Raw genomic sequence first — 18,472 nt, forward strand, 5'->3', positions numbered from 1 at the left:
ACTTTCCAAGTGCACCAAGTTGTAGATGGCAGTTTGACATTTTCCAAAATCCAAAATGACAAAGCTTGTCCTGTCGTATAGAGAGCTGTAAGAAACTGTAAGCAATTTGAAGTTAGAGTGCCTCAGAAACTCAAAGTTTAAAAAACCAATGTAAAGATCTTGAGTGAGGTGCAGAGGAGGGTGTGTCTGAGGAGAGAACCGATCCATTTGCCTGGAGGGGCCTCGTAAAAAGGGTATACCATTCCTCATGGGTGACTGTACCATGTGACTCTAGGAGAAGGTGTTTTAAAAAGCGGTCGGACCTGTCGACAGGAAGCAGAGGTAATCACAAGGTGTCTGGATCAGCCAGCGAAAGGTGGATCAGGGCTGTCGGCACGGCTGAAACTCCGGCAGCCCATCAGTGTATAGATTCAGTAGAGCGGCAGCGGTCCTAACATTCAGTCATGGCAAGCCGCGGCAGCTTCACTGGTTCCGAATTCTCGGAGGAAGAGTTGGAGCTGAGTCTGCATGCTCAGGTTGATGATGACAGTGTTGATGGCAGCCTGGAAGGTCCCTTCCCTAACAGCGAAAGTCCCAGCAGTGGCCACAGTGAGGCAGAGGAAGGCAGAGTCAAGAAGCGCAGCAGGCCGGTCCGCTCCAAGGCCCGCAGGATGGCTGCCAATATTCGAGAGAGGAAGCGTATTCTGGATTACAACCAGGCTTTCAATGCTCTGCGAGTGGCACTGAACCATGACTTGAGCGGCAAGCGGCTCTCCAAGATTGCCACTCTGCAGAGGGCCATCAACCGGATTTCTGCGCTGTCAGTGTTCCTCAGCAACAACCCGCCTGCTGGAGTTGGCAAAGCTTGCAACCACCGTGAATGCCACATTCCACCTGCTGCTGGACTCAGGCCAGAAGCTGGGCAAGTGCCTCCTGGAACTTCTACACACCTGGAGCCTCAGGGGTACACTCCTTGGCACCAACCAATGGGGCACCAGATGCAGAGTCCCTTGAGCATGCATAGAATATCTTCTGAGCAGCACGTTTACATGGAAAGCTTGAGGCACATGGGCCCTCCCTGTCCTCCATCGCCACACTATTCTTGCTATTCTCCTGAGGCCCAGCTCTACTCAGCCAGTGGTACCTGCGGGAGTCCTATCAGTGACGCTACAAGTCCTCCTAGATTTGGACGACTGGGGGAAGGGTTTGGCTATCAGCCCGCGGTTTGGGGCTCTTGTTCCCAGGGCCACATGGATGGCTATGGGGAGCCACCTCAGACTTTCCCCTTCTCTTGGCACATGAACTACCTCCAGGACTCAGGCCCACAACACTGTTACCCAATGCTGTGATGCACAGGACCTCTAAGAAAACAAAAGAGATGAGGACATTGTGTAAGTGCAATTTCTATAGCCTGATCTGAGGCTCTAATACTGGACTAATACATAACCACTGTTATTTATAGTAGTGTGACACTGTAAATATGTTGAATGTAATGAGATCACTGAGTGATGAATCAATAGGTTGCATTTCTGACCTCAAAATGCAAAAACATATGCAATGGCTATAGAGACTCAGTAACAGAAAAGTCATGCAAGAAACACTCTTTTTTTTTGTTAAAGGAGGCATCCAGTGTTCCTGTAAATACAATCCTCATTGATGTCTAATAAAACTATGCAAAATATTAAAGTGAGTTAATACTTTTAATGTATGTTTGTGAGTTTGTATGCTTGGGTGTTGCGTGTGAACATACGTGTACCTACTGTACACTTAGTATGTACCTAGACAGAGAGTCTGCTTCCCTCTGCTAATTTCTGGATGGACAAGCCTTTGATGTCTGTCCTGCCTGCTCATTTGCTCATGCTTGCCATAACACAATGGGAGGAAGACAGCCTTGTGCTCTCTGATCAACGTCAAAGTGCAGTAAATATGCACACACAAACTGAGGCATATATAGACAATATATGTCCTGAATTTCACCAAATGCGTGTCCACTGTGCTCCTTTCATCTAACTCAGTGCTTCTGTATGCACACATCCACATAGTTTGTCCATGTGAGCACACCCACCAAATAGTTTTAACCCTTAGAAGTGGACTTGAGCCTGTCAATACAAAATGTAAATTTGTACATCTATGTAATTACATATGTAATTACACAATTACAATTAAAAAGTGTAGCAAAATTACTTTTCATGTATTTTTCAAGTACAGGGTGAACTACCAAACCCAGTCCAGCAGTGGGTATGTCTATTGCAGTGGTTCCCAACCATGGTCCTGGAGTGCCCTGCACAATCTGGCATCTTCCCTGCTCCAACACATTATCCAACTCAACTCATTCACAAGCTCTGTCTTAGGGTTCGAACAGGGAAAACATTCCAGAACCTAGGATGGGAACCACAGGTCTACTGAGTCTGTTGGGAACTTCCTTATTCTGTGTTAATGGAAGCAAACAGTGTTAATATCAGACCATTAGCCTCGGTCCACAGACAGATTTATGGACTTTCAGGAAGGAAGCAGGAGCTCAGCCCACTGGCTGAGACCCCCCCCCCCCCCTTCACCACCTCCACCACCACCACCCCATAGTCCTGTAGCCTGCAGCCCTGAAGTACAGTGCTGGCTGTTTGAACAGTGTGGAGGTCCCCTGCCCAGGGTACTGTTGAAAGGCAGCAGCACTGGGAATTTCACAGAGCTTCAGCTGTGCCAAGTCTGGATCCAGTAGCGATTAACGGGGGGAAATGAATCACAATAAACAAAGCCTACTCATCCCATCTAACACTTTGGCTGGGACTGAATGGATCCCTATGCCTTAATATTGGTACTGCATTAGTATTGTGTTGTACACGCTGTTAAAAAGATGGTTCTTCAAAGTTTCTTTAGTAAAGATAATGGTTCTGTGAAGAACCATAACACTCAAAGAAGCATTTCATGCTTAAAATGCTATGTGCATGGTGAAATAGTTCTTCAGATTGATGGAGAATGTTATATATGATTCTATATAGAAATTGTTTGAAAAAACTTCTATTGTTACGATGCCAAACTTGTAACAGTAGACTGTTACAACTCTTACAACTGTTTACAACCATATACTACACAGTCTCCATTCATTTGAAGAACAATTTCACCATGCAAAAACATTTAGGCATGGTTCTGAATAGAACCATTCACTCCACTAAAGAACCCTTTGGGATCCACCTTGTTAGCAGTGTATAGAGATGAAGTACTTACTAAATAGCAGAGAACCTTTTCAGCTTGCAAATGGATCTTCAAGTGTTTATGGTTCTATATGAACCATCTTTTTTAAGAGTGTGGGGAAATTGTTCTTCAGACTGATACTGATACTGTTATGATGCCAAGCTTGTTACAATCTAAGAACCCTTTTTGGTGCATAAGGAACCATATACAACACATATTTGGGCATGAAACCTTTGTCTATAGAAAGGTTTCTAAATAGAACCATTCCCTTTACTAAAGAACTCTTGTAGAACCATATTTTAAACAGTGTCTAGGGTTGAAGTACTTACTAAATAGTTAACTAAGTAGTTTACTACTTAGCTGTAAAATGCCTGTTAGTAAACTTCTTATTCAATAAATGAATTTGGATCCATAACCTCATCACTCACAATTGACTTCGGTGTAGATTTAGCTGATGTAGTGATTATCCTGTCCCATAATATTGTCTTTAAGCAAAAATGAATGGGATTTTTATTGTGTGATTGTCAGCAAAGGCTCTGCTCGTTATTTTACTGCCTGTAATACCTAGACATTTAGAAGTCAGTGGTACCAAAAACATGTTGTGATTCAATATTAATTATTTCTCACTCAGCTCATTGAAGCAGGTAGACGAATGCTTTCGAAAGGCAGGGTCATAATTTTCAGTCCAAAATGTGTTTGCAGGTAGAACTTTTTCATTTTTTTGCAGTTTGAATTTAATAAAAAATACAGTGTGATTTTGCAGAGAAACAGTTTGTTACATTTTTGCCATGGTTTTTTCATTGCTTGTCAGTGACACAAACTGAAAAAGAACAAAAGAACGTGACCCAGAGTCAAACTTTTCAAGAGAGGATGTAAATTCAATATCTAACTTTGTATGTACAAACCTCAGTTTCAGAAAGCTGGGCCAGTACATGAGCAGAAATCTGCAAAATCTGCTTTGACCTGTGTTTAAATGAAAAGCAGTACAAAAATTTGATATTTTTGAGATTTTACCCTTTTGTCATCCAACAGTCTATAAGTTTGTATGATTGCAAATATCAACTATATAAATGCAGCTCAAAGATGTTATTGAAGCCAGCCTACTTTAGCTGTGCTCAAGCTAAAATAAAATAGCCTGATGCACAGTGGAAACTTGTATTGTGGCCTGATAGCTCAACCTTTAAGATCATTTATAGAAATGATGGCTGTTGTGTTTCCCTGGCCAAAAAAGAAGAGAACCATCTAGATTGTTACCAGCTTAAAGTTCAAAATCCAAGGACTGTCATGGTACATGTGGGTGTTCATGTCATGGGTAACTTCTGTGAAGGCAGCATTAACCAAAAACACATTATGGAGCACCTTCTGCTGTATTCTAGGCAGTGTCTTTTTTCAGAGACATCCTTGTATATTTCAACATGACAATGCCAAGTTACATACTGCATGAGTGTGGGTGCTAGATAGTGGTAAACATGCTCCTGTCTCAGATTTATTAGAATGTGTTACAGGCATCAGACTTGGAATGAGCATATGTATTCACAAAAAAACTTCAAATACTGTTTTTTATGCTTACTATATACTTACTTATATACTTTATAACTGCTTTTTTATTAGCACCCACATCTTTTCCCAATGCTTTTGGAATTGTGGTTTGCAGTTAACCGCTTAAATGGCCAGGACCCACTGGCAGGCCCGAAGCATTATTACACACTTCTATGACCTAAGAATACCTTAGCCAGTTTGCACGGAAGTCCCTGTAGTTAAAATAAGCCTTGGTATGTAATAAGCCTGGAATTTTAAGGCGTTAAAGACGTAAATGTATCATTTTATTTGAATAGTATAAGCAAAGCGAGGGTAGTAATTCTCAACCTCTAAGGATGAAGTAAAGAGAATTACCACTGTATGCCTCTAAACGAACTCCAAGCATCATTAGTTTGCAAACATTATTAAATATACATGACACTGTAATCTCAGACTTCAGTTCATTGAAGCATTAGTCCATATTATTTTACATTATTACATTACATTATAGCTAGAGCCACTATACAATCAATGTGGGGAGAAAATCTTAGCCTCTGTATGTCACTGTAATTCACAATCTGCTAACAGAAAGCTGTGTGGGTGGAGAGGTGCGAGGAGGAGGAGGTGCTGGCTTCTTTCTCATCGCATTTTTTTTTTTTTTCTGAAGACTTCCATGAATCATGGAAATCCCTGACTCAACTGAAGTGTGTTGAGTGACAAATGTAGGTGACGACATGTCTCCCTTCCTGCACGCTGTGGCAGCAGGCCAAGGCAACCAGACCCACATGAGACTGGCTGCTTGTAATCATTCTAGGGGACTTGCCATGTATGACTTTTAGTCACTTTTTCCAACTCGGGTTCTCTTCTTAGCTTAAGCAAGTTGTGGAGAGACATGCAGAGATGTATGTGAGTTTAATGCTCTGGGCCCAGTGACCAGCTGTGTCTTGTGTCCACTTGGCCACTAGGGGACAGTAATGCATTAGTCAGAGATGGACAAATAGAGGCTAAACAAGCTCCTAACAAGTCAACTTTTAGAACAGTTGCCATCTTTAATAACAAAAGCAGAATTTCTGTCAAAAGTGTGGATAAGATATATAAAGGTTCTGTGCAGGTACGTTTTCATTCATCAGGGTACAAACAATGTAAATGTTCCCTCAAAGGCACAGCAGTGGTTTTAAGGTCCAATTGTGCACCTTAAATAGGTTTTTCCAGGTGAAAAGTACATATTTGTACCCTTTCATAACCGAATGCTTTAAAACAGAACAGTAAAATAAAAAGCCTGGAGGTAAGACGGGGTGTGTGGAGTCAGTACAGCTTAAAGAATATCATTTCAGTGGATGATGGTACAGTTATGTTTCCTGGCTAAAGGTACTGAGAGGGTCCCTTGAGGGTCCCACCCCAGTGACAAAAGGGGCATTGCCCCAGTGACAGTTTACCTTTATTTCTGAAAGTGTATGGTGCTTTTTACAACAGACACTGTCACAGAGCATCTTCACAAAAAACTTGGTCCAAGACACAGTGAGAAAGCCAAGGGCCCATCCTCCTCTGGTCAACACCTGAAAAACAATAACACAAAAGCAATACTGATAGAAGACAGGACAGTAAAATAAAATGATCAAGGCAGGATGTGTACAGTCAATGCAACTTATAAACAATGTTTATCATTGGCAATGGATTATGGCATAATTATGTTCCATAATGGCACCCTCAATGGTACAAACGACGTACCATTGAAGGTACCCCAACAGTGACCAGAGGGGCACCACCCCAGTACCAGTTTAGTACCTTTTTTATTTCTTTGAGTCTAAACCTTTAATTTCAGTTGATTTGTGTTTGTAAGTACAAGAGGAGGTTTTTATTAGGATTTGAACTTGATGAATAGTTATTGCTGTTCACAGTCTTGTTTTGCGGAAAGAAAAGTGGTAACACTTCACCTGAACATGACAATGCCATAAATACATCACGGCCTATATCACACGCTGTCATGAGCTGCCATGATATTTTATTCAGTTCTTTTACTTCTGACATGTCATGTGGAAATAAGAGAATCAATCAATCAATCAATCAGTCAATCAATTTACCCTTTAAATGACCAGGGCCCACCGGCAGGCCCAAAGTTTTATTACACACTTCTATGGCCTAAGAATAGCTCAACTAGTATGCACTGAAGTCCCTGTAGTGACTGAATAATGAGCCTTAGTATGTAATAAATCTGAGATTTGAAGTGGTTAGTCAGTCAATCAATACAGTAAATTGTAATGTAATGTAAATTGGATGTAAATTCACTGCATAACTATGTTTGCATTTAAACCTGTAGTTACTTAGTTACTCTCTAAACACTGTTGGGTTGCTTGTTTCTTCCCAAGCTCGGTGTTGAGTCTGCTGGTTTATGCCACTGGTTTATTACCACAGTGCTGCTTCTAGCTACTGGATTAGCGACTGAGTCACAGAAACAGCCCAGCCAATGGGCTGTTTTTTACACAATAGCAGCATGTGAGGAAGCTAGCTAGAGTCAGATTAATGGCTTTTCATCAGGCGTCATCACCTCATCACATCAGAAAAATCATTCAGTAAACTACCGTAGACTATACTCTAGCGTCCTGCTACTGACGAGGCTCTGGAGACATGGCCATGACGAAGGACCATGCAAAGAGGCTCATGGCAGGCACCCTTAAAAAAGGACTGTTTTTTATTGTTTATGTTTTTGCTGTTGTGTATATGTGGTTGTGTTATTGTGTGTGGGTGTGGGGTCGGTTAGTGGGGTCAAGTGGCTCCTGTAGACGGGAAACCTATGGCTATTGGTTGCCTCCCCCATAAGTTGTCTCATGCATGTGCCTTTTTGCCTGGTGTTTCAATAAAAAGCTCTACTCGCAGCAGAATCATCGCCTCCTCTGACTCCTTTTACACCAACACAATATGTTTCGCATCTTTCTGTTAACAGAAACAGATTTATTTAAAGTAAATCTATATTATAAACTGCGGCTGTCTGGTTGTTATAGGGTTAGCCAACATCAGCTTGCTGTAACTGTAGTTGTTATGTTTGTTTCTACTGCCTTACTGGAGAGTTGCTGGGAATTCTAGCCCAGTTACATGATATTTGGCAAAATGTACAGCTCAGTAGATGATTTTATTAAGAAAACAACCCAGAGCAGGGCCAAACTTTTATAACCCAGTCTTTTGGGATAGTCACACAACTCTGGGTCAGTTTCCGCCTGGCTTGTGGGAATGACCTGAACTGGGTAGCATTTTTGTGAAAGTACAAAAAGGACACAACTGACCCAAAAGTGGCTGACAATGAATGAATGGTCACATTATAGAGCAATTAGTATGATGTTATTTGCACGACGATAACTGGTGGCCATTCACTTTCATTCACTGTTAGCAACGTTAGCGTTTCTGACTGAACTGTTGCTTTAACAGCTAACCAAACATGTGGCTGCTGATAGATATACAGTATCTGCCTGGCTGTGAATTTTATGAGGGCAGAATAGCGGTGATTTAGACTTTCTAATGCCATGAGTCAGTAATAACACTTACACATCAGCCCCACGGCGCACAGCACCGTCAGCCCGATCCGCCTCCATGACGTCTTCCGTCTCCGGAGCCGCTGCACAACACAGAGCAAGAATCCACCGCTCAAGCCAAGACAGTGGCAGCATGGGAGTGCGAGAGGAGATCGGTGACTCATTCGGCTGTTTTCTGTCTGGCCGCGATGACAGAACCGAGAGGCAGACGTACAAATGCACTGAGTAAACATAAACAGAGGGGGTTTAGCGGCCATTCACAAGCTAAAGTGTTGCTACTTCATTGAAATAATGACCCGTGTTGAAGCAAAAGTGTAAATAAGTTTAGTTGTAGCAGCTCAAAAACAACACAGATTTAATTAAAAGCCTAATTACATTGTTAATATGTAAACAGAGTCATTGAGAGTTGATTGATTCATGTGAAAGCTTACTGTATTGTTCACAATGGTAGTGATAGGAACCAGACGTCCGCGCCCCCCCCCCCCCCCCACCCCCCTTCCTGCTTTGTCCTGTATGCTTTACATAGTTTGGTTCTGTTTCTACTTGCCCATTAGCAATAGCATAAGCATTAGCATCGGCATCTTCTCTTGTCTTATGAAAATCCTTGATATTGGCATTAGCGCTAGCCTTAGCATGAGCCTTAACAAGTTTGCTAGGCCTTCTCTCTTGTCGTTTGGCTAGTCCTGTTTCTTGATTCCTGCTTTATCTTGTACGTTTTCCTTTGCTAGGTTTCGTTTCTACTTGCCAATTAGCAACAGTTAAGCATTAGCATTAGCATAAACATTAGCATCTTTTGTATTATAAAAATCCTTGCTATTTGTCTGTATATTAGCATTAACGTTAGCCTTAGCATTAGCGTTAATGAGCGTGTTGTGTGCTATGCCTTCTGTTTGGGTTTTGGTTAGTCCTGTTAGTCTCTCAGCATGTTTTTGTTTGTCTGGCCCTGCTTGGTCTCCTTTGATCCCATATCTCTTTTTGCTACTGTTTCTGTTATTTTGACCTCTTTATCAGATAAACAGCACTTACAGCGTTCATCTTTGAGAGAGAGGAGAAAATCAAGCTGCTTCAGACCTGAAAACATCCACAGCCACCCTTCTACTGCGAGAAGGCAGCTCAGCGCTGTGGGTATGAAAGGATGTGTAGCTGTCAAGAAGCTCTTACTGAGAAAAAGAAAAACACAAATCACTGAATATGTTTGGGATTCGTTGGAATGTGAGAACAGAAAAAGCAACCAACTTCTAAGACTAGACTGTGGAGGTGTGGCAAAATATCCCTGAAATAAATAACAAATCAATCAATAAATGAATTAATTCATTTTAAAAATGAAAAGTGAGTCTCCTGAAATGAATGGAAGCTGCAATGAAGGTGAAGCGTGGTCACAGTAATCACTGAAAAATGTGATGTTATATTTAGTTGTTGAAGCTTGTGTGTCATTTTCTGCTAAATATATGTTTCCTGCTTTTTTTCTGACACAAAAAATGAATGACTAGTACTTAATGGCCGTTCTGACTGTCACTTAAATAAATGCTTTTTTTAATAAATTACTTTTGCACAGCAATGTACACACACACACACACACACACACACACACACACACACACGCACACACACACACACACACACACACACACACACACACACAACCAGACAAATGCACATGCACTTAGTAAACACACACACATACACACACACACCAGACAACGCTCACACATTTAGTAAACACACAGACACACACACCCCAGACAAACGCACACACATTTATTAAACACATACATACACACACACACACACACACTAGACAAACGCATATGCATTTAGTAAACACACACACCTATACACACATACACACATACACACACCAGACAAATGCACAGACAGTTAATAAACACACACACACACACACACACACACACACACTGTTCTGACAGTGACCCGAGGACATTTCCTCAAGTTTGGTTTGTGCCAGCGACGTGAGCAAACAACCAGCTCAGCGGGGAGTGCTGGATTGCTCAGATACAAATGAATGCATGCTAGTAAAAAGCATGACGCCTCAGACGGCCGTTACAGCAGTCAGAGCCAAGGTCAGAGGACAAACTAAACAAGCATTGTGTCATAGACGAGGTGCAAACGTAAAGGGATTTATGATGGAGGAGATGTAATTCATCATGCCCAGATTCGTTCACGCTAGAGTAAGTGAATGTATACTAAGGGTGGGTGGTATAGTAAACCTATAACATGATCCTGGGAAATGTTTCCATTTTTCTATAATTGCTAATGATTCACTTTTTTCAAAATCCCACCTTCTGAGAAGGGCTCAGCTCAGCACAACAGTTCATTTATTCCCAAAATGTACTACATTCTACAGCAATCATATTTAGTTAAAGACTACCTACATAAGCACATGACACAGGCATAAGCACTGAATAATACTTGAGTATCAGCAGCTTATGTCCGTATTCACATGATGACCTCAGATGTATATGAAGAAGATGACATAAGGGCTCTTAACCCCTCAAATGACCAGGGCCTATTAGCAGGCCCACATTTTTGTTACACACTTCTATAACCTCAGAATAGCTCAGCCAGTTTGCAATGAAGTCCCTGTAGTTGATGAATAATAAGTCTGAGTAAGTAATAAGCCTGACATTTTAAGTTGAACTAAAGTGACAAACATTTGCTCCATTTACCACACAGGTATGAAGAACTTAAGGCCAATCCCTCATTTTGCCATAACAAAATTCCCTCAAACTAAAATAATTGAAAGAATTATCAATAATTGACAGAATAGCACATAACCTTTATTTGAGCCCTCCTGGAGAAGGAACAATTAGTTCCTCAACCAACACACACACATTTTATTTAAACATATACAACAGTGGTTTTCAATCCATGGGCTGTGCCCCCCAGTGGGCTGTGGAGGTACTGCAATTTTTAAAATGCAAAAATTATGTACAATAATTATTTACAATACAAACAAATGTAAGATGACAAACATTCTTATTAACAAAAATAAAACATTGGATTTCTATCAAGCTCCTTGACTTGACTGTTCTGAACAAAATATTAGCTAGTCCTCTTTATATTTTCAGTGCAAGCATTACTGAAACTCTGAATTCAGGAGTGCAGCAGCAGCCCTGAGCTTCATGTGTGTGACAACTGAAAACCAGTTGGCACTAAACGTGTTGCTATATATTTGTTAATCATACCACAAGAAAGACTAGCAACAGTTGACAATAAGGTAGAGCCACTTTTTAAAGCAAATCTATGAAGCAACACCATGTAAGCAATGTACAGAAATAAATAAGTAAATAATGAAAATATTATATCACACATCAATCAGGAATTCCTTTAGTTTATTTTCTGTGTCGCTTTGAATCAATATAAGGACTATATACAGCACAAGTGCCATACATGAAAACAAGGAATTCTTCAATTTTACAGTATATAATAGTAAACATAAGCTGGAAGGAAGCCGCTTACATATTTCTCACGTAGAACAAACCTTTGACCCCAGCTTGGCCCCAAATTCCACCACTTCTCTCAGGCCATGCCAGCAGATGGTGATAGTGCACCACTGTGAAAAGCCCCAGCCTCAGTCAATCCACAGCACCGTGGTGAGCATCTGTAAAAGTCAAAATTCACAGTTTGACGGCACAGAATAAGAAAAGTTGGAATAATAGTGGAGAAAATCAATATAAACCAACATATTGTCACTGTTGAATTATCACTGTGTTTTATTTCCTGCACAGTTTAAAAAAAATTTACATCATGTGAAAGTTTCATGACACTTGGACCAAAAAGTGCTGTTTATTTAATAGTAAAGGCCAGAGCAGCCATGACACTGCGGTCACAAGTATGCAGTTTTCATTTCAGTGCATCTCGACTAAAAGGCCATAGCTGCATCCGTTTCCAAAAGGCATGTCCACTCTATGAGTGACAGCTGTGGGGAAATGTCTGCAGAGGTCATCACTCCTCTCCTCTGCCTATGGAGACTTGTGTCAGCTGGACACGGGCTTCCATTCTTCATGCTGATGTTGCGAACGTATGGAGCCACGGGGTGACAAAGCTACTTCCCTGAGGAGAGCTGGAGCCCCACTGTGATCAGCTCAGCTGTCAGTCACCATCTTCTGCACAGGAGCTCCTCCCTTGCCAGCGTGCTGTTCATCAGCCAGGCAGACCAACATGCTAACCCTCAGCACCCAACACATGATGAAAACATGGCTAAGTTTCCAACAACGAAACCCTTCAAATAAAGCCCAATAAAACACAATCTTCACAAGAAGCATCTTAATGACCTGCAGAAGATAATGAAACAAAGTTTCTGTGAACATGAGAACTACTTGGACTGCCTGTTATGTACTTTACTGATCCTACAAGGGAAATTCATCGTTTGGGATTTGAACCCATGGCCTTCTGCCTGCTGCCTTAAATCTCCTACCACTAGGCTGCTGGCCACCCCAGCAGCAGAACTTGCTCAGAACTCACTGTAACCTGATACGTTACCCTTTTCAAAACCAAAAAAAATTGCAAACAAAGTTATTCATAAGGCGCAGCAAACTACTTTAAAACGCTTGATATTTCAAAACCATGATATTAAATTTGGTGGGATTCAGGTTGCAAATATCTCTTCTACATGACTGTGGACATAACTTCAACACTTTGCTACGAATGAATGAACTTTGTCATTGCACATTGTAGTCGTACACTTGCACAACGAAATTGAAGCACAAACCCCCCGTTCTCGGTAAAAAAAAAAAAAAAAAAGTAGAAAGAGAAAAATAAAATAAGATAAAATAACTTAAATACTATACAAATGTACACTCAGCAAAACGTAAACAAAAAAAGACAGTTGCACATGACCCATCAAACTTGAATTTTTTCCAGTTATAAATTGCACCGGCCCATTGAAATGAACTGTTAATTGCACAGTATGACATTGCACCATAACCCGATCAGTCACATGTTTGTATTAATCAGATCAGTCACACGTTTGTGCTTAACAGAGCTATGGCCCTGTTGTAAAAACTGTCTTTTAGTCTGTTTGTCCTTGTTTTCATTTGTCTGTAACGTCTGCCAGATGGCATCAGTTCAAACAGGCGGTACCCTGGGTATGTTCTGTCTTTTTAATCCTGTCTGCCCTTCTGAGACAGCGGTTACTGTAGAGTTCCTTAAGGGATGATAGGGGATGTCCAATGACTTTTTGGGCGGTGTTGATGACCCTTTGTAAGTCCTTATTGTGTGCCGTGGTGCAACTGGAGGATACACACACACACACAATAATAAAAAAAGCACCAAGAGTGGAGCGCTGTAAGCTGCTGCGTCTACACGCTGCCATCGTGAAAAATGCTAGATGGCTAGTTAGCATGCTAACTTTGTGGATGCAGGGATGCAGTGTTTATTGACAATGGTTTAGTATTCTCAAGCCCATGCGGTGATATCCATGTTGTACCATCTGAGGGATCGAAGGTCACAAGCATAAGAGTTGTGTTTTTTTGGCCTTGCTATTAATGCACAGAGATTTTGATAATATTATGCACTATAGAGGGTGAAATCCTTGCAGATGCTCATTGAAGAATGTTGTTCTTAAACTGTTGGATTCTTTGCTGAAGCAACTTTTGGCAGAGTGGTGAGCCTCACTTATGGGCAAACCTTACTCATAAAGGACTAGAGTTTTTCTGGATGCTCCTTTTATACCAAACCACGATCAAGTGGTCTCATTTAACCTCTTAAACTACTTGGAAACACCGGTGTCATTTTTAAACTTTATAATAGAAGAAGCTGAACTCACAATTTTTTTTTCTCTAATGAAAGTCGACGCATTTTTCCACAAATCTGGGCTCTAAACTATAAACAGATGGCGTTTCTTCAGTGATCTGCTCTGTAAACATTATTTCTATAAAATTATACAAACAGCATCAAAGATTTTTGGCGTTCAGCAGTAAACTGTAAGCTTATAGCAATATGTGTGATGGTAAAACACATTTTCTGTTAATTTGAGGGGAGCTTTTATATAAAAAAAATGAATAATTTAATTAAATTTTCCATTTATTTCATGCAGAAATTTATTTCATGCTGAAACATTTGCCCCATGGTTTCAATTCCCGTTCCAACTTTTTTCGGAGCAAATTTTAGTTAAATTTGGTTTTAAATTACATTTGAAGCAGCATTAAAAAAAGCATTAAAAACATTTACATGTAACTCACCTGCCAACACCCTGTTACTGTTAGAGCTGTTTCCAGCTCTGTGTTTGGATTTCTGGTTGTTTGCTTGCTGCGGTACCCTCTGCCCCCCTTTTTATTACCATTTCTTCCTCTTTCTCTCCCTTTGCTCCGGTCAACTCCTCCATATTTTCTGTTGTGGAGAGTTATTGAGGGAAGGCAAGTTCACGGTAATTGCTCAGTCACATGTACACAGCCCTCACGTTTTTAACTTGCTCGCCCTTCTCTCCCCTCTCTCGCTGACTTGCCTGAGTCTGAACCTCCTTATTTCCCCAGAGACCCAACTCTTTTCCAACTAACAAAGCCCAAACAGCATTCCTGTGGCCCCCCGATCCCAATCGAAAAAAATCCCAGGCTCAATACACACACACAATACAATACAACCCCGCCAGCCTAGTAAACTAACATCATCCCTCAGCCATTGTTTTGTAGCGCACAGACATTCCTTATATCACAGAGGCTTTACAGCCTTATTGTGTAAAAATGATATTCATTACATGCTCGCTGGAGGGCCGAAAAATTAATATTTATGGTTTAGGCCTGTAAACTGTCCTCAGGGACTTAAAAAGATTTAATGTATGCGAATTCAGGGTGAAATAAAATAAGCTGTAAGTAATGTTTAGTCTTACATCACAAAGAAACACATGAATAAATGCATATGTACAAATCAAACACGGCTCGCTCCTCACACGGTCCACCAGGAGCTCGAGCTAACACCTCATCATTTTGTTCTGTGTTTGTGCTGAGGGAACCTGGGGCCTCCTGGTTAACAAACGGAGTTCATGCTCTGAGGTTTTTGAAGAGATGGCATCCTGGCGATGCTTTTCGCATTGCATGCACATTCATCAACTTGCAGACTTGCATTTTATCAGCAGGGCTTTTCTTCTCCATCAGGGACTTGCCGATGAATATTCAGAAAGGATTAAAAACTTGAGCAACCCCAGAACTCCATCTCATCAGGGAACGACACTTCTGAAGAACAGAAAGAGGGGTCCAGAGAATTGAATAAGTGGCGTAAAAAACCCTGCCGGGGTAATTTACATGAAGATGTATGAGTCCGCTACTTGATTGTTATGCTCGCACCTGTAAGCACATGGCACTAAATCCATTGCGCATCAAAGCAAAGCGATACAGATGAATAATTTAGAGTAATTAAGATGCACAGGCGGCCTCACGCAGAGCGCAACGTACAAAGCAAACACTGTGCATTACTTTCACATTAACACGACTGCATATTAAATCTTTAAGGTATAAGCAATCATTATATCATTATTCAAATTAGGGAACACTAATCGTTGTGGAAATCATTGGTTATACATGACATGTATACTTGATGTTGGTACTCAGCAGACCCAGCCATGAATGCGGGAGAATGCTGCTGGAATGTATGCAGCCTAATACTCGAGATGGCAAACCTCTTTTAATTAACACCAATGATGCTCAGGGACACCATATACTCACTGTGCACTTTGTACAGCTGTAAAGAGATTGGTGATGTGCAGCTTGTGTTAGAGGTCAATTTCTGACCACAGAGCCACTCTTGGCTGGATATTATTTGGCGGTGGACTGCATCCAACTAACAGCGACCTTAACTCCAGCTATATTGCTATGCATATAGTAGAAGGTAGGTCTTCATGTCAAGTCAGTGGAAGTAGGTATTTCTATTAAAGTGACCAGTGAGTGAAAGAAAGTAGGTGATTCTAATGAAGTGGCCAATTCATAGAAATACATGGCATATGTTTCTAATAAAGTGGCTAGTGAATGGACCAATAAAATCAGTTTTTCTATCTACTGGTCAATCAGCACAGGTTACGCGTTTCTAATAAAGCGGCCAGTGTGTGGAAATAGAAGGTGGGTGTTTCTAATAAAGTGGCCAGTGAGTAGAAGCAGAATGTAGGTGTTTCTAATAAAGTGGCCAGAGAGTAGAAGCAGAATGTAGGTGTTCCTAATAAAGTGGCCAGTGAGTAAAGCAGAAGTTGGGCATTTCTAAAGTGGGCAAAGAGTGGAAGTAGAATGTAGGTATTTCTGATGAAGTAGCCAACAAGAGAAAGCACAGGTTGGTATTTCTGATAAAGTGGACATTAAATGGAGTTATATGTGATAAGCCCTAATAAAACCTCCAGCTCCAGCTCCACGACTGTGGTCGGGGTTTTCAGAGCCTGAATCATAATGCTGATGTTTTTTTGCTGTTAAGTAATCCATGAAATGACTCTGTTCTTTCAATGCGTCATGTTTAGGAGGCATTCCAGCACACACTGGCTGCAGATCCAGTGAAGAGAAAATAAACAATAAAAAACGACAGCCCAAGCTCATTATGCATGGAATCATTTAGTAAGTCATATTTTTGTCAGTGCTTCTTTTCACTCAAACTATTCTGAATAATTACATAACCCAGAAGACACTGAACAGTAATGAACAGATGATTCATAATCCATTTGCCTTGAAATGCCAGAGAAATTTGTGAGTTATGCAGGTTACAAAAGAACACACAGCAGTTGTACATCTGAACACAAATCCACGGTCTCCTGTGTCCAGAAGCAATGAAGTGAAGGACTAAAGATGTTTGCATGAGCTCATAAAGGCCTTTTATAAACATGCCAAAACATAATGGTATTATTTTTAGACATGAAGCACTTCATGAACCTGGCTTGTAAATATCTAACACTTTACAAACTAACTTACTCACTCATGTTTAGCAGGTTGAAAAACACTCCACAGTGGTGTTTTTCATCAATGACACGTTTGATTCAGATTTACCACTATTTTATCATTATCAACATTACATGTAAACACTCATGTGTGTGTTGGTTCACTGTTCACTTTGCATAGTGAAAAAAATGGCTAGATTTGTGTTGAAGACATCCAAGCCATTAGCTCCTATCATCACCACTGTAAAGTCTACAACTCACCATTTCATATAACTATATATGCGCTGCATTATATGGTGAGGCCAATAGTCATAGACTCACTTCATTTATAACAGGAATTCTTGTTGCTACACCATTCAAAAAACTGTGTAGTTACACATTAATAATGTATGCAACTAGGTTTCTCCTTGTAGGATCTGGTATTAAGTCCATTGTTAGACTAATAAGATACCAAAATGCATTGTGTTCTTCGTCCACATGGTGGTTCTGTGAGATCAGATAAAAGCATTGTTTACTATTTTAAACTGCAAACGTTTTAGTGAAACGTTTCTCCTGGTAATGTATTCACTGCTATGTTCACAGATGGAAGGACAGCTCATGAAAATACACTTTTAACTTCACTTTTTTACTCACATTATTACGCATGTGCATCTTGATAGCTATAACAGCTCATTATCTCTCACGTGTAATAAACACAATTTTTTCCAGGTTTTTTTGAGGAAAAAACAACTCTTTTATAATGCTAATTTCTGCTAGCATACCTATGCAGTAGTTTATTAGCAAAAAGCTAAAACAGTTTTGGCTATTCTAGATTAAACACAGACATTTGAAGCATTTAAAAGACATTCTATATTTTACTTGTGACTGACATATCGGATGTTTGACCTCGTAGCAATTTCAGTAGAGAGCCTTGGTATAGAGCTGATGCTTTCTAACAGCCCTTTGCTTAGGCTGCTGCTCTTATTCACAGTCAGTGAAATGTGTAGGACTTCTAGACGGCCTAGGCTGACCTTTTTCTTTCCACATAAAATTGTTCCCATTCATTATACATCAATATTTGTTTGATTGATTGATTCACCTTCATAATTCTTTAATAAGTCACTTCATATTTATGCTGATGGTTAATCAGATGAATGAGGCCTTCTGTTCAGCTCCTGAAGTCCTACCCAGTAAGAGAGCTGTATTTACCAAGGAACCACAGAGAAAAGCTATTCCTAATTTGGCCAATTTAATGTAAATGTAATTACCCCAGCTATATTACATTTACATAATTACATACAAGTAAATATACTACTACAGTTGTCATGATATAACTGTGTAGTTACATTAGTAAACCTGGAAATATTTACATATACTGGATTACTGTAATCCATCTAAATACATTACTAGCTGTTAA

The 18,472-nt window shown here is 40.4% G+C and overlaps 2 protein-coding genes across 3 annotated transcripts in view; one reads left to right on the forward strand and one right to left on the reverse strand.

Moving 5' to 3' along the window:
- The first annotated feature begins 443 nt into the window (after window positions 1-443).
- bhlha9 (basic helix-loop-helix family, member a9) lies at window positions 444-1,332 on the forward strand. The gene has a single exon (XM_017711879.2). It carries the CDS (start codon window positions 444-446, stop codon window positions 1,326-1,328), a length of 885 nt encoding a protein of 294 aa, XP_017567368.1. The 3' UTR covers window positions 1,329-1,332.
- A 7,848-nt stretch (window positions 1,333-9,180) lies between these two features.
- The window catches only part of LOC119265935, a 229,693-nt gene continuing 220,401 nt past the window's right edge, over window positions 9,181-18,472 (reverse strand). Inside the window, exons 5-6 of one of the 2 annotated variants that reach the window (XR_005131762.1) lie at window positions 11,691-11,832; window positions 9,181-9,370 (exon numbers count right to left, since the gene is read on the reverse strand). The gene's annotated coding sequence lies outside the window, so the exon portion shown is untranslated. Of the gene's footprint in view, window positions 9,371-11,211; window positions 11,833-18,472 lie in introns of those variants that run through there. The other variant, XM_037546953.1, reaches the window with a different exon arrangement.

This window comes from Pygocentrus nattereri, chromosome 18, assembly GCF_015220715.1.
Source record: "Pygocentrus nattereri isolate fPygNat1 chromosome 18, fPygNat1.pri, whole genome shotgun sequence".
Classification (NCBI taxonomy): domain Eukaryota; kingdom Metazoa; phylum Chordata; class Actinopteri; order Characiformes; family Serrasalmidae; genus Pygocentrus; species Pygocentrus nattereri.